Source organism: Balaenoptera musculus, chromosome 5, assembly GCF_009873245.2.
Source record: "Balaenoptera musculus isolate JJ_BM4_2016_0621 chromosome 5, mBalMus1.pri.v3, whole genome shotgun sequence".
Taxonomy (NCBI): Eukaryota; Metazoa; Chordata; class Mammalia; order Artiodactyla; family Balaenopteridae; genus Balaenoptera; species Balaenoptera musculus.
Window position 1 is genome coordinate 39,445,697 of NC_045789.1, and position 14,713 is coordinate 39,460,409.

Sequence of the window (14,713 nt, forward strand, 5' to 3'; positions counted from 1 at the left end):
CAGACTGAATTCCATCTGCTCATCCTTTTAGATCAGTGTGTTCTGTTTTAGTTACTGAAACAAGCTGTAGAAATGCACAGTTCTTGAGCACATGAAATGTGATGGCACATACACAAATAAGAGTCAAATGCCCCTTTGAAATTTCCCATCCTCTCTATGTCACATATTTCTTGCTTTAAAGATATGCTTATCCTAGTATAAAACCCAATGTAAAATAAGTCTGAAATGCAATTTAGAGGATTTAAGCTTTACTCCATGGAGTGAGTGACTTCACTTCCTTGTCACTGAACTTCTGATACTGTCCTTCCCTGAATTCTTGTCTGGAATCCTTCTGTTTACCCAGCAGTCCACATTGTCTGCAACTCAAAAGCAGGTGCAAAATGTTATTCATCTTAAAAACTCTCCACACTCTGCTTAGAAAAGTGTATCACTCATAGTTTGCCTTCCATTAACACTTTTATATTCATATTTGTGAAAATATTGTCTGTGAACAGTTATACACAAAATCAATTTTTATAACCCAAATAATATTTTACATGGACTAAGGAAACTAGTAATATTAAAGTACTTCTTTTATGAAAGGAAGACTTTCAAAAAGCAATTGCTTCTTCCTTAATGTTAACATTTTGCAAACTTGGATTTCGTGCAAATCAAGCTCTAAGAAGATAGCTCTAAATTTCTAGTTTAATTTCTGAGGTACGTTCTTAAGTGGTACATTCATTCACTCCAAAAACATTTATTGAACATCTATTTATGTGTCCTAGGTAGGAGACAAATACAGTATAGTCCTTATCCTCACAACTTCAGAGTAAATTAATCTTTCAGTTTAAAAATAAGTGGTTAAAGCAAAAAAAAAAAAAAATATTGAACTCATTTATTTACTTTCTTTTAAAATAATAATGTGTTCAAATTAGTGGTGTGACTTGAATGATTCCACTTTTATTATTCTCTTAAAGCAACGAAACAAGAAATCTGCTTCTTTCAATATTATCATTTTGTCTAATTGCATGTAAGTACACTTAATGAATGAGCATAAGAAAACTCTGGATATTTTCCATGACATTATAGGAGATGAAAACATTGTTTACAATTTATTTTAAAAATAGCATAGAGATGAAAGATACAAGTAGGCCTGCACTAACTCAATGAGGAAATATATGTATCTTTACTCTCACTCTTTTAATCAAAAGATTTACTGCTATCTTTTGGTAAGTCTTAAAAAAATTGTCAGTCACCAGATAAAGGGAGAAATGTGATGACATTTTGAGACGTTGTCAATAACTTATGATATTTGTATCCTGGAAAAAATAGATTAAAATTTCAGAGGCTAAAAAACAACAACAACAACACAATAGAATGGATACTTTTTTCTACATTATATAAAGTTATTTTGATACACGTTTCCTCTGAGTGCTATTAGACCTGGATGCTGAGCTTGAGGCTCATATTTCTGGCATCAAAATCTCCAGATCAGCAAATGACATCACAACGTGTACTGGAGTCTCTCTGCAGTGATGCTCTCATATGAAGCCAAATCTCTGAAATTTGTTTAGTCTGTAAGTAATGAATGGAGCCCTAAAATAACTTAGGGTAGAATTTAGTCATTTAATATTTTTTATTAGAAACTCCAACTCAGAACATCCCTGAATATATGAACCTGAAATTTGGCATTGAACTCTGAATATTCACTCATTGACTCATGCCGCAAATATTGCTTGAGCGCTTCAGTTTTCCGAGGACTATTCTATGCACACGTAGTTGTGATCAATTCAGGCAACCTTTCTGCCTTCATGTAATCTACATTCTAATGGAGAAGTAAGGTTGTGGATAGCACTAAGAAGACAGACAAAGCAGGTTAAAAGAATACGGCATGAAAAAGGGTGCCATTTAGATGAGGTGGTCAGGGCAGCCCTCTCAGAGAGATGATATTTGGGCAGAGACCTGAATAAAGTGAGGGAATGAGCCATATCAGTATCTGAGGGAAAAGCAAGTGTAAAGGCCCTGGAGTAAGAGCTTGCTTGAATATATAAGGAATGGCAAAGAGTCTTGTGGATGAAGCAGAATGGACAAGATTAGTGTGATAATAAATGAAATTGGAGAGGTAAGCAGGGTTAGAGCATAGCAAGATCTTGGGATTTTATTCTAAACATGGGAAGATGATGGATAGATCTAAGCATGGAAATAATATAATCTAATTTTTCTTTTTGAAAGGATCCCTCTGGCTGAGTAGAGAGAGGAGGTTAAGAAGAAAGAGAAGAAAGATAAGAATGGAAATGAAGAGTCCATTGTAGGGTGTAACAGTAGTCCAGAAAGACATGATGGGGCTTGAAGTAGAAAGTGCTGATGCTGAGAAGGGGTTGGATTCAGGATCTAATTAAGGATACATTGTGAAGGTGGAGTTGACAAGATTTGCTGATGGATTGGTATATGATATGAAAGAAAGAGATCAAGGAATGACTCTGGATTTTTAAGAAATCTAAACCACAAGGTAAATGATAGTGCAGTTGACTGTGAACGATGGGTTAGGAGCATATTTGGGAAGAAAATCATATTTGTTGTTGGAAATGTCAGTTGATGATTAGATATTCAAGTGAAGTAGCTGGAGTATCTACGAGGCTGGAGTTAAGGGAAGAAATTGAGCTGAAACATAAATCTGAGAGTAGTCAGCTTATAACTGTTCATTGAAACCAGATTATATGAGACCATTAAGAAACTGAGTATAGGTGAAGAAGAAGAGTCTAAAGATGGACGCACCTCTTGTTCCAACATATAGAAATCAGGAACAGGAGAGTATTCTAAGGAATGTCCAGTGAAGTAGAGGGAAAACCAGGAGCTAGCGCTGTCCTGGAAGCCAAATAAAGGTGTTTCAAAAATGAGGGAGTGGACACCAGGGACAATGCTACTAAGTGACTGAGTAAGATGGGGACTGAAGATTGACAATTGAACTTGACTTTGTGAAGGTCATGGCTGAACTTGACTACAGTGGTTTCTCTGCAATTTTGAGCAAGAAAGCATGACGCCAGTGAATTTAAGAGAACATGGGAGGTGAGAAGTTAGGAACAAGTATAGAAAATTGAAGAATTTTTTTCTAAAAAGTGAAACAGAAGATGATATTGAAATTAGTCATACGTAGGATATGAAGAGAGGATTTTTAAAAAGTTATTACAGCACAGGTATATGTTGTTGGGACTAATATTTAAGAGCAATATGTGTAATGCAAGAGAGAAAGAGTATTTATCTGAAGGAGCAATGCTCTTGAAAAGGCCAAAGGGGTGGGTGCTCTAAGAGGAACGGTTGGCCTGGTTGGAGCAGACAACACAGTCATTGGAGCAGGAGCTAAAGTGATGTATACAGGACAGGTGTAGATTGTTTGCTAGATATGATGATGAAACATAAAAACATAGTCTTCTGATTTCTTTTCTCAGTAAAAACAGGAAATCAGTAAGTAAGCTTATATAAGTAAGGTTGTCAGCTGAAAATGAGGATGGGAAGAGTTCGTGGAGGCTTAAGAAGTACGAGATAGACCTTAGAAAGTATGAAGATAAGTTACTGAACAATGATGAGGTCCATGTGAGCCATATTTATATAAATAAAAGATAGACAAGTCAATTGGTGGTCTTCTGCTCTTCAGTCATGTTTAGTTTCTCAGGTGCAGGTTAGGAGGAAGCAGAAATTGGATTTAGCCGAAGTTGGGTTGTTTTTTTTGTTTTTATTTTTTTTGTTGTTGTTTTTCTTTCTTCTTAGATGAATGGAGTGGTGGAAGAGAAGATGAAGGGATTTGAGAATGGAGACAAGAGAATAAATATGACGAGGAACCACAGAAGCTAAGTTGGTCAAGGAGGGAAGCAATGACATGAGGGGATCATGGTCTGTGAAAATTTAAGGAAGTCTGTGGCTCAGAGATACTCTGGGAGTATACAAGCATTGTTGGAGTGATGGTGCCAAAGGCGGTGACCTAGAAAGAGAAGAAGTGATGATCAGAGAGTAGAAGCTTGGAACGGATATTTTGGTGATGGTGCAGTTGTTGGTAACGACACAGTGTGAGGTCAACCTTGGGCACAGGTGGCTGATGTTCAGGCAAAGGGAGAACAAGATTTTTCAGAAGTGAACAGGTCAAGGAGCTGTATGGCCAGGTTGGTGGATGGTACATGAGTAGGGGTGGGGGAAAGACAGTTGATTAGGTGCTGAAATATTCTTTCATGTGACATGTGCTTCCAAGGAGGTTCTTAGGGAGGACAGAGGATCAAAGCTATGAAAGTAGCAGCAAAGAGCCAAGCAAGACCTACCTTTGCTTCAGCCTAATGATACGCTGGTTGTGGGAAGGAAAAATAGCCATCCTTGAGAGGGCTGCTGGGGAGCTGTGTCTTCAGGAGGTAACTATTCTTCAGAGATGTAAGGGAGGTTGCTGGTAGCTTTTAGATGTAGAAGGTGTAATGGAAAGTTTGGGGAAGGGGAGGGGGGATCAGAGTTTGAAGCAAATGGGGGAATGTGCTGAGCGATGTGGCGATGAGCTCACAGGGGGAGGCAAATGACATGGAGTGTGAACTACTTTGGTGAAAAATAATGGAGGGTGAGGTGTGATGGCCCAACCCTGGGATGACTTTGGTGTGTGGTACATAATCAATTCTAATGAATCATAAGGAGGCAGGGAACGTGTATGTTGGGAGGAGAGGGCTGGGATGGACATGGTATTTTCACCAGTTCTTAAAGGGCTTCCCTCAGAGCTAAGAGACAACTTTGCTCAAAGCAGATAGTCCAATTGGACTCCTCATTCAAACAATTCAGTAATATCCTGTTACCCGTACTTAAGAAAGGGACCCCTACCTGTGTGGGCTGGTCTCACCTTGGCTTGGCCCTGGAGGGGCCATAATGGTAGCAGCTACACGTAGTCCAGAAATAAAGAGTGTTGTTCAGCCCTGGACCTGAGCCACAAGCTGTGAGTTAACAAACACACTTTTCGTCAGCTAAACTTTCTATTTGAAGCTCTACAGTAGGTTCAGTAAATTTCGGCTGCCTGGGGAACTGTAGATGTTCCAAGTCACTTTGCAAAAGAGGCCCTTCAGCTGGGCAGTGCTAACGTTCGACTCATTCCACACTGATGCTGTTAAGAAGACTATAAAGAGAATAATGAAATAGACCTTTGGGAGCCACAAATCCAGCACTCTTTCCCTGTAGTTTATGAATTTAAACAAGGTAAAATGTGTCCAGCTCTGGCTGCTTTCTTTGAATAAAAGAGTGGAAGGCACCCGGGTCCTAAGTGTGTTTTCAGGTCTCGCGGGGTGTGGGTAGGTTGTTACACACAAGGCCACCTCGACAGCACAGGCTGGATAGGTCTTTTTATATCATTGAAAAGACTCCCTAGAGTCTGCACCACAGGCACCTTTGCATGTGCTGTTCCACGCATGCTCCAGGGAGGTCTCTGTCCCAAACCGCCTCCCTGTCTGCTAACTTACGACTCATCCTTCAGGGCTTACATCATAGTCATGGCTCGTGCCCAGCCTCACCTCTGTGACCCCTTATGTCCACAGTACATCATCTCATGTGGTAATTATTGTGAACTAGGTATCCCAGGGCACCTAGCACAGTGCTGGCCTGGCTTGTGGAGGCCTTCAATAAATACTCGCTAAAGGTGATGCTGATGTAAGTGTAGGTATGTTCACTGGCCCATATCCTTAGGCACTTTCATTGTATGTTACCCAATACCTTTAATGCCCAATGTCTTCCTCAGTGTCCACATAGACAGAGTTGATGCAAGACAGTTAGAGGTGGTTCTTTAGACATTATTCCCAGATCACAGATGTAACTGTATTAACTCAGAATAGAAAGGATGCTTTGGGTTGCCTCTTCCTTGTCATCAGTCTCTGGCAGATTATCTGAGAAAAGATGAAATTAGAGTACTTGGGAAGGGGACACAATTATATCCTCTGCTGCTATGCATGCTAGTGTTTCATGGTCGGCCTGTTTGCTGAGGCCAGAATCTTGTTATGTTCTCTAGAAGCTGCGGCACCCTTTCAATAGAAGTAATCTGAGGGCTGACAACTACTATTTATTGAGCACTTACTATACTCCAGGTACTGTGCTAATCATTTCACTTAATCATTTCTCGAAAATATTCAGTGAGGAAGAGGCACTATTATTATCCCTATTTGATGGAAAGGCAAATATAGGCTTATAAACATTATGTAACTTTTCTTAAGTTTGTTCATCTAATAAGTGGCAGAGTTGGGATTTTGATCCAGGTCTCTGAATCCAAAAGTTCATGTATATTCTTTTCTAGGATGCTGCTCTAAGCAGAACCCAGATCTGCAATGTAAGGAACACTGGGGTTTGTGGTTGGCTTCCCAGTCTTTAATCGTCTCCTGAATTTCCAAGGGGAGATAATTATATATCAGTGATTTAAACTATCCTACCTGGGAATAACCTACTTTTTTTTAAAAGGAGCCCTCCTCACCTTGTGAATAAATAGGAATGACATTATTTAAATTCCACTTGGAGCTTTTCGTCAGTTCACAATAAAGTTACATGTAAAATCTACATTTCAGTTGGCTTGATGTCCTAGGCACTTCTATTTTAAATGTTCTCTAAAGGATACCCAGCCATATAGTTTGATGAGTAAAACCAATACTATAGACTCAACACTTGGAAGCAAATCTTTTCTCCTGAGCTCATAATTTAAGAATCATTGCAGTTGCCTAAAGAGTTTTAAAGAAGTGTACACAGGATGTGACAAATGAACCCTTGATACTACCTACTTATTTCCAATTTATTATGTCAATTTGCAGTTGAATTTTTTCTAGGCTTTCATCAGAATTAATATAAGAACCAGTAGAAACCCAGATGGACAAGCTGTTCATAGTATCCATTGACTGGAGATCATCATCACTGAGATTTATAGTTAAAATTAATCACAATATCCCTCATAAATCAAAGGTCAAATTTATTGCTAACTCTCCATGCTGGCACTCTGTGGCATAATAATGCTGGAGGTGGAGAGATTTAAGATCAATGAGATTATTCTCATGCCTTAAGAAGCTCCATTTATCAATAGAGCTATCAATGGAGCTAAGTGGCAGGCACTGAGATAAGCACAGTACATGTCACCTTTAAGTATTACAGCATCTTTGCTTTGTAGGGGTTATCTCCACTTTACAGATGAAAAAACTGAGGTTCAGAGAGGTTAAGTGACTTATTGCCTTGCATCTTGCCTAAGGCATGTTGAGATGCATATCTTAGTCTGTCTGGCTCTGAGTTTCCTGCAATTATCGTTCATTCCCCCTTGCTGCTTCCCAAAGTGCTTCTTAACTTAGTGAAGAAAATAATCAGACATGGGAAAGGCTTAAAGAGATATACCCAAATTGGGAGCACAAAAAGTAACTCACTCTGCATTGAGATCCTAGGAAGTGTCATAGAGGAGCTGACATTCGATTTGGAAAAAAAAAAAAAAAAAAAAAACATGGTAGGAGTGTGCCAGATAGAAGGAAGGCAGTCAAGATGGGCACAACAATAGGAGGTGGAAAGTTCCAGAGGCATGAAATGGTATGGCAGGTGTGGGGGGAAGTTGCAGGAGATGAGAATGAATCTCAGGTTAGACTCGTATACACTTCGTGAAGGGCATTTGAATGTTATTAGCAAGGCTACGATATGATCAGAAGGGTGACTTAGGGCAGTCTGCAAATGAAAGTAGAGGAGAGATACTGGAACACAAGTGGCTGGGTGCGATGCTTTCTTTGAGAGATGGGGAGAAACTGATGAGAGAGCAGATGAAAAAGGTGAGGATGGGTGGACTAAACAGTACTTGGTGAGTGAATTTAAATGTGAAGAAGAGGGCAGAGTAGAGAAAAATCAGAGTTAACATTTATGGAGTCCATCCTGTATACTAGGTGCTGTTCTCAGCCTAATACAAGCTACCTCATTGAAACCACATAACAAGTCTGTGAGAGCAGTACTTTTATTATTCCCATTCTACAGATGAAAAAAAGGATGCATCGAAAATTCAGCAACAGCTGGCAAATTGGAGAAAATGTGAACACAGGCAGTTTGACTGCATAGCCTTTGATTTTTGCTATTGTATCATACAGCTCCCTGGATGAGTCTGAGGTTTGTGTCAACTAAGACAGGGACTGGGAAAAGATGAAAAAGTAGAGAGAGCTATTGAGATCATTTTTACACATTTTGAGCTTGAATTTCCTTTAGGGTATCCAGGTGGGAGTATCTTGTTAAAGAATTGGAAAGAGAGAGAAAAGGGAACTAAAGATAAAGAAGGTATTGCTACATAGACAGTGGTTGATACCAAAGGACCACGTAAGGTTGCTCTGTGTAAGGATATAAACAAAAGCAGCACAGTGGCAAGAATGAACTCTGCAAAGTCTACTGTCCCCTTGAAAATAAATACAAACATAGAACCTTCAAACAGCATGAATCCCATAAACTCCAGTAGTATTTATTTCCAATTTTACCTTTTGTGACTTTCTGTTCTAGCATGAGAAAGATTTATTTCGATCATTGCCTCATTGAACTGTGAATTGTTCTCCCCAAACTCCAGCTCCAGAGAGCCCTGGGCTTCTCTGGAAAGTTATCATTACTGATGTTCACAAATTTATCAAAACTGGACCTTTAAAGATTCACATTTTAAATTTATTGTGAATAAATGTTTTTGACAGGGAAGAATACTGTAAAAATTAGAAACAAAATAGTTAGTTTCTTCCAATCCTGTCTCCTCCTCCTTCTGGTCCCCTTCCCATGCATCAGCTCCCTCTTGCTGCAAACTGCCTTTACCCTCTGTTGTGCAGAAAGAATCCTAGATGACAACAGAGCAGTCGGCCTGAGTGAAAGAAGAATATATGGCACACACTCTAGCAGTTAACTGAGAGAGACACGGTAATACTATTTCACTGTTTGCATTGTGGGTGGGGAGGTGGGGGGGCGGGGCTGGAGTAGAGGACACGTGCTCAATGTAGGCACTGGTTAGCCAGCATTGTTTTTCAACTTCCCAATGGCAGGAAGAATCTCCCTCTTAACCATCCAGTAGAAGGACAGAGTAATTCAAGGCATGACTGCTTAAATGCTCTTTTTAAAAAAAAACATGTTTCCCCTCTAAGGTGCATCCTGCATAGGAGACATACATCTGTGGAATGGGCAAGGCAGACCAGGGGGCTTGAGAAGGGGACTTTTTTACATAGTCCAAAATCTCCTGCGTCAAAGCATCTCACCAAGAAAACTGAGCAGTGTCAAGGGCAGAATTTACAGAGCAATTCAAAGGTTCCTGGTGATTCTACCGTATTTTATAAAATTATTTACATTTCTCTTTTTGGTCATGGCAAGGTCCGTTGGCACAAACAGCACAGCCACAAAGTATTCTTTTTGATTTTAATAACTCATCTTATATATATTTATATATATTTATATATCTGCCTATTTTCATTTCCTCAGCAAAAGGGGAAATAAAAATATTGATCTATAAAATAAGCTGATGATAACACAATGCCAAAAATAGCTTAAGTGCAAGGGGTGAAGCTTGAAAGCAAGCTAAACTGCAATGACATACTGATTTAACATTTTAAATACAAGACTTGCAATAAAATAATTATTGAGATATGCTTCTCATTTTTAGTTTACTTTTTAAAAACTACTCTATATACACATATCCAGTTGTAACACTTGACAGTAGCATTATGGGGCATGATACAACTTTGGTACACATTACAGATATGGATGGGCAATGTCTGTAAATGATATGTCTTCCCCAGTTAGCGCTCTGTACAGCCAGGTGACCAGCCACCTGATCCTATATGATATTCCCACCAGAACCCCCAGAGTCTTCCCCAGAGCCACTGGAGACAGTGGGAGAAATCAGCCTCACTGGATCCATATCGTGTTTCCTCTCTCGGTTCTCCTGGGTTCCACTGTCAGCTCCCCAAATGTGGAAAAAAACTGCTCCATTTCTTTCTGAAGCATGTCATTTCTCTTCTCTGCATCTTCTTTTGCTCGCTCGGCATTTCGCATTTTGATTTCTATCATTGTGAACTTTTTCCTTTCTTGATCCAGTTCATCGTGGAGGCTCATCATTTCTGTTTCCAAAGTCAAGTTTCGCTGTTCTAAGCTACAAAGGGTGGGGGAAGGAATAAGAGATAAAGCAATTTTATTAATTTGAAATGCAAAAGGGATAAAAAATATTTCCTAAACTGTCTCTGCAATGTTTAGGAAATTGGATTGAGCCTTTCAAATCAATGAAGCAAAGTCCACAGATCAAAAGGTGTATATATATTCTTTTTTTCACTAATTCCTAAGATGATTTACTATCATTTTGTTGAGACCCCAAGACCTCTCTTGGATGCACTTCATTGTCATTTGATAGCGAATTAATGAATTTTGGCAAAAAGAAGTCAGAGACCAATGTCATGGAGCACAGAATGGCAGAAGTAGGAGGCAGCTTAAACCACAAAGCTTCCTGAATCATTATGTAAATCTGGCTTTACTAAAAGAAAGGGGGGGGGGGTCTGATAAAGTTGGAAGAAAAAAAGGACAATTATTTTTGCTTTCTATCAAAAGAAAAAGAATGATAGTGAAAATGTCATTGTTAGAAAGATTAAGTCGACTGCTAAGAATGGACTTCTCTGGGACATATAGAGTCCCATCGTGTAAAAGTGGTATTAAAAAAAAAAAAAAAAGTGGTATTAACAGCAGTCACCTTATAGTAACAAGAGAGGTAGAGATTACATGTGTTGAATAAGTAATTCATCTGACATTCTGTGACAATGGAGTCCACCTAAGTAGCCTACTATCTAAAATTCTCACTGCCTTCCAAGTTAATATATCTTAAGATCTCTAGAGTTATATTTTTATAGGTTGATAGCTATATTCTTTTGGATAACTGTATAATTTTAGATAATTTCCTATAAACAGAGTTTTCCCAATAATCACTAAGTTCCAAAACATAATTTATTATTGCTGTTGTTCAAGGAGGAATAGTAAGCACTTAATTATTAGATGATGTGTCTTGGTAATGGCTGACATTTTAATTTCTCCTATTCTGAGCTAAAGTCCCAGGAGTATGTTTGAATTTGCCGTATTACTGAAATTTGAAAGACTAATGCACAGGTAGCTCTCAGAAATCTGATTATTTTAATAATTTTCAAATTAAAATCTCAATTGTTTTTCTGTTTTGAAATAATGAGTCCCATATGTTGATATTTCATCCAGATAATCATAAGAACACGTACAGATGTCTGCTCTCTCTTTGTAAGAAACTAGAATTTTTTAAAAAGTCACATTCTATAATCAGTTTAGAAGGCCATTTTGACCACATGATCACATTTTTTTACATAAAAACCTGGTAGTGTGCTGGTTGTCACCCAGAATTATTTTACAATATATTCTCTTTTCTTTCTAAAGCTATTTATTTTAGAACTAAAAAAGTTGGAAGAAACTCAAGCTTAAATACCAAGGAAGACACCCTTTAAAAAATATACTAATGCATTTGTACATAACAGGCACTCATATGAAACTTCCAGGAATCTAATAGACTGGGTTGAAAACAGAAGAAACCCCTCCCACTGTAAGCACAGATCAATGCTGGAAAAATATATAAGAAAAATATTTTTTAAATACACAGCAAGGTTAAAAGAAATAAAAGAGCATCTTCAGGTTATCAGAACCAAGGCAGAAACTCAAATTTAGAACAGTAAATGGAAGCACATGAGGGGTATTGTTCCTGGATAGAAGCCCTGGAAGCTGTGACTAGGTTTTTATTTTTCTCATGGGGAGGAGGAGATCTCAGTATAAGAGAGGCAGAAGGCTGAAAGTGATTCAACTGAGAGCTTGGAACATCAATTGTCTTTATGACAAAGAGACTACAAAAACTCTACTCATGGGCTGAGTGAAGTGACAGAATTAATCAGAAAAGAAAATAAATAAATGAGAAAACAGCTCTGAGGAAAAATTACCCAGAATGCCTCATGTAATGAAAAAAGATGAAAATCTAATATAAGAAAGAGAAGCTAACAGAGATGGAGAATGGATTAAGAAGGTCCAACATACTTTAATAAGGGTTAGAGAGAGAGAAAATTGAGAAAATGGGGAGATGAAATAAACAAAAATGGTGATGGATAAAAATACTCCAGAATTGAAAAAAATATGTCTTCAAATAATGAAACATAAAGTTTGAAAGTTAATGGAAATATATAGCAGGATGTTATTAATCAAAATAAAAATTATATAGCAATATTAATATAAGAAACAATATTTTTGGGCAAAAAGCATGATTACCATTACTTTATGATAAAAGGATCAATTCATCAGGGAGATATAAACAATTCTGAACTTTTATTCATCTAGTTGTATAGCCTCAAGTTATTCAATATAAAATATAACAAAATTATAAAGATAGATAAATCCATAAAAATTAGGAAATTTTAAGATAACTTTCTTAGAAATTATAGCTCTATCTGATGAAAATTAGGAGAAATGTAAAATATTTGAACAGCTTGATTAACAGATTTGATCTATTGGTCATATATACAATCCCAAACCAATAATAAGTTAATAAATACTTCTTACAAGACCAAATAATTGATATCATACAAATGAATTTTTCTGAAAGGAGAAGGTGGGGGGGGGGAAATAACATCAAACTCACATGTTTAAAAACTAAAAATCATACATATCAATGATAGATAAAGTATAGTATCTATTTCTCTATCATCTGTCTATCTATCTAGGGACGTATGTATGTATGTGTGTATGTATGTACGTATCTATCATCTATCTCTATCATCTATCTATCATCTATCTATCTATCTATCTATCTATCATCTATCTATCTATCTATCTATCCTTAATACTTGTAGGGTAGAGTTAAAAAGGAATTGAAAGACAAATGTATAATTCCAAACAGGAATGATCAAGAATTAACTAGAACAGTTACTTCTTATATTTCTGTGGCTTGGTCATGTGGCAGCTCCTCTGCCCTACTTTATCATGGATCTCTCCCTTTGCTTGTCACATGGGTAAAAATGCTACAGTGAAAGAGGCCAATGAATGACATTCTGTTGGAAGCTTCTATTATTTTATCAATGTCTCTAAAATGCACCATAGACTCAGAACATAAATGTAGCACCAATGTTCTCATAAATGAACGTGTACATCTGCAACCATTCAGAATAATGTATTCCTATCCTAAGGCAAGTTTCAAGTGTAATCTCTTGCTTCCCAGTGCTAAGTGCTAATTTATCATCATGCCTTGGCAGCAATTCAGAGATTTGGTAGCCAGTGGCTTCCAAGAACTACATTCAGAATGAAGAGTAGCCTTATAAGATGATGACTCCATTTTTCTTCTTATTTAAACCTCCTGTCACTTAGCATTATATAGGAAAATTCAAACCAAGTTTCCAAGAAAGTAATTTTTTCAGTCTAACATATAAGAAGTATTTTTTTATATTTACTTTACCATAGCTCTTAAAAATACATATCTTTTGGCTTGATAATTGATAAATGGATGGGAAACATTAAAATACATTAAGGTCAACTTTATATATAAAAAAGAAACCATGTGGGGTTTGGGGCCATGGAAGCAGTTGAAGCAGGACAAAGACTGAGGTTCATAAACTATGAGGACCCTAAACAGGAAGGGGTCTACCAAGGCACAGTCTGGGACTGGGACTGAGGTCACTAGAGGGGCTGCTTCAGGCTGAACTGAGCCTCAGGCCTTCTCTTGAGAGTGCAGTGTCCTTCCCTTATACTACACTGAAAGGAGAACATAAAAACAATCAGTTTTGTAATTCTGTGACCCTGGTGAAATCACGGGGTGTGGTGATGCTCAGGTTTCCAGCACAAGGTTGTATTTGTGAATCCTGGGCTCCATTCTCTGTATTCCTGCCTTTCAAGACGATGGAGCATCTGGCAGTCAGGGGTACTGTCAACACAGGATGCTCAGCCAATACCCCATGTCTTGCCCAGGTTGCTTCCCTGAAGTTGCTAAGCCATCGCTACCTTGGTCATCTTATGAGAAGATGTCAACTGCTATCAATTAGGTTTCAGCACAACTGCTTCCTTATAATTCATATTTTTTGCTCCCCACTTAGGCTACAATTTCCATTGTCCATATGAATACACTTCATGCCATCACTTTTCTCAGAAACCTCCCTGGATTCCAATCCCAGAGTAAAAGCCAAAGACTTAAGATGATCCTGAAGGCTCTAAGGTACCTCTCTGAGCTCCTCACTGATTCCATCTCATGGCATTTCCACTCCTCCCGGACATCTGCATAGCTGCCTCTTTAACCTCCTATAAGGCCTGACACTTAGAATTACCCCTCACCAACACTTCTTACCCCTCTTCCCTGCTTTAGTCTTCTACTTAGCATGAGACCTATTTTACTTATTTATCTGTCTCCTCCAGTGGAATGGAAGCATGCTCCACAAGGGCTGAGTTTTTGTCTGTTTTATCCACTGCTGACTCCTCGGGGTCTGGGTCTGAGCTTGGGAGAGAACAGACACTCTCCCAGCATTCAACAATGGAAAAAATGAACAATAAAGATCTGTTTACTTCTCCAACTTCTCTTTATCCTCATTTCATCCTCTTCCTGTGAGAACAGACTCCTTGTTCTGCATTCATCCCCTTCCGCTCCTCTCCCCAGACCTCGAAAACAAATCCGCACATGTATTAACAAGAGACAGTATTACTGAGCAACTGCTCTGTGCCAGGGACAACATGCAAT

General features: G+C 38.2%; 1 protein-coding gene across 4 annotated transcripts in view; it reads right to left on the reverse strand.

The window, feature by feature from the left end:
* Positions 1-6,978: 6,978 nt before the first annotated feature.
* The window catches only part of ARHGAP24 (Rho GTPase activating protein 24), a 522,903-nt gene continuing 515,168 nt past the window's right edge, over positions 6,979-14,713 (reverse strand). For 2 of the 4 annotated variants that reach the window (XM_036853849.1, XM_036853847.1), the window contains one exon: positions 6,980-10,099. In XM_036853849.1, the coding sequence (XP_036709744.1) occupies positions 9,856-10,099 (244 nt within the window). In that variant the 3' untranslated portion in view covers positions 6,980-9,855. Of the gene's footprint in view, positions 10,100-14,713 lie in introns of all 4 variants that reach the window. The other 2 variants (XM_036853846.1, XM_036853848.1) reach the window with 2 other exon arrangements.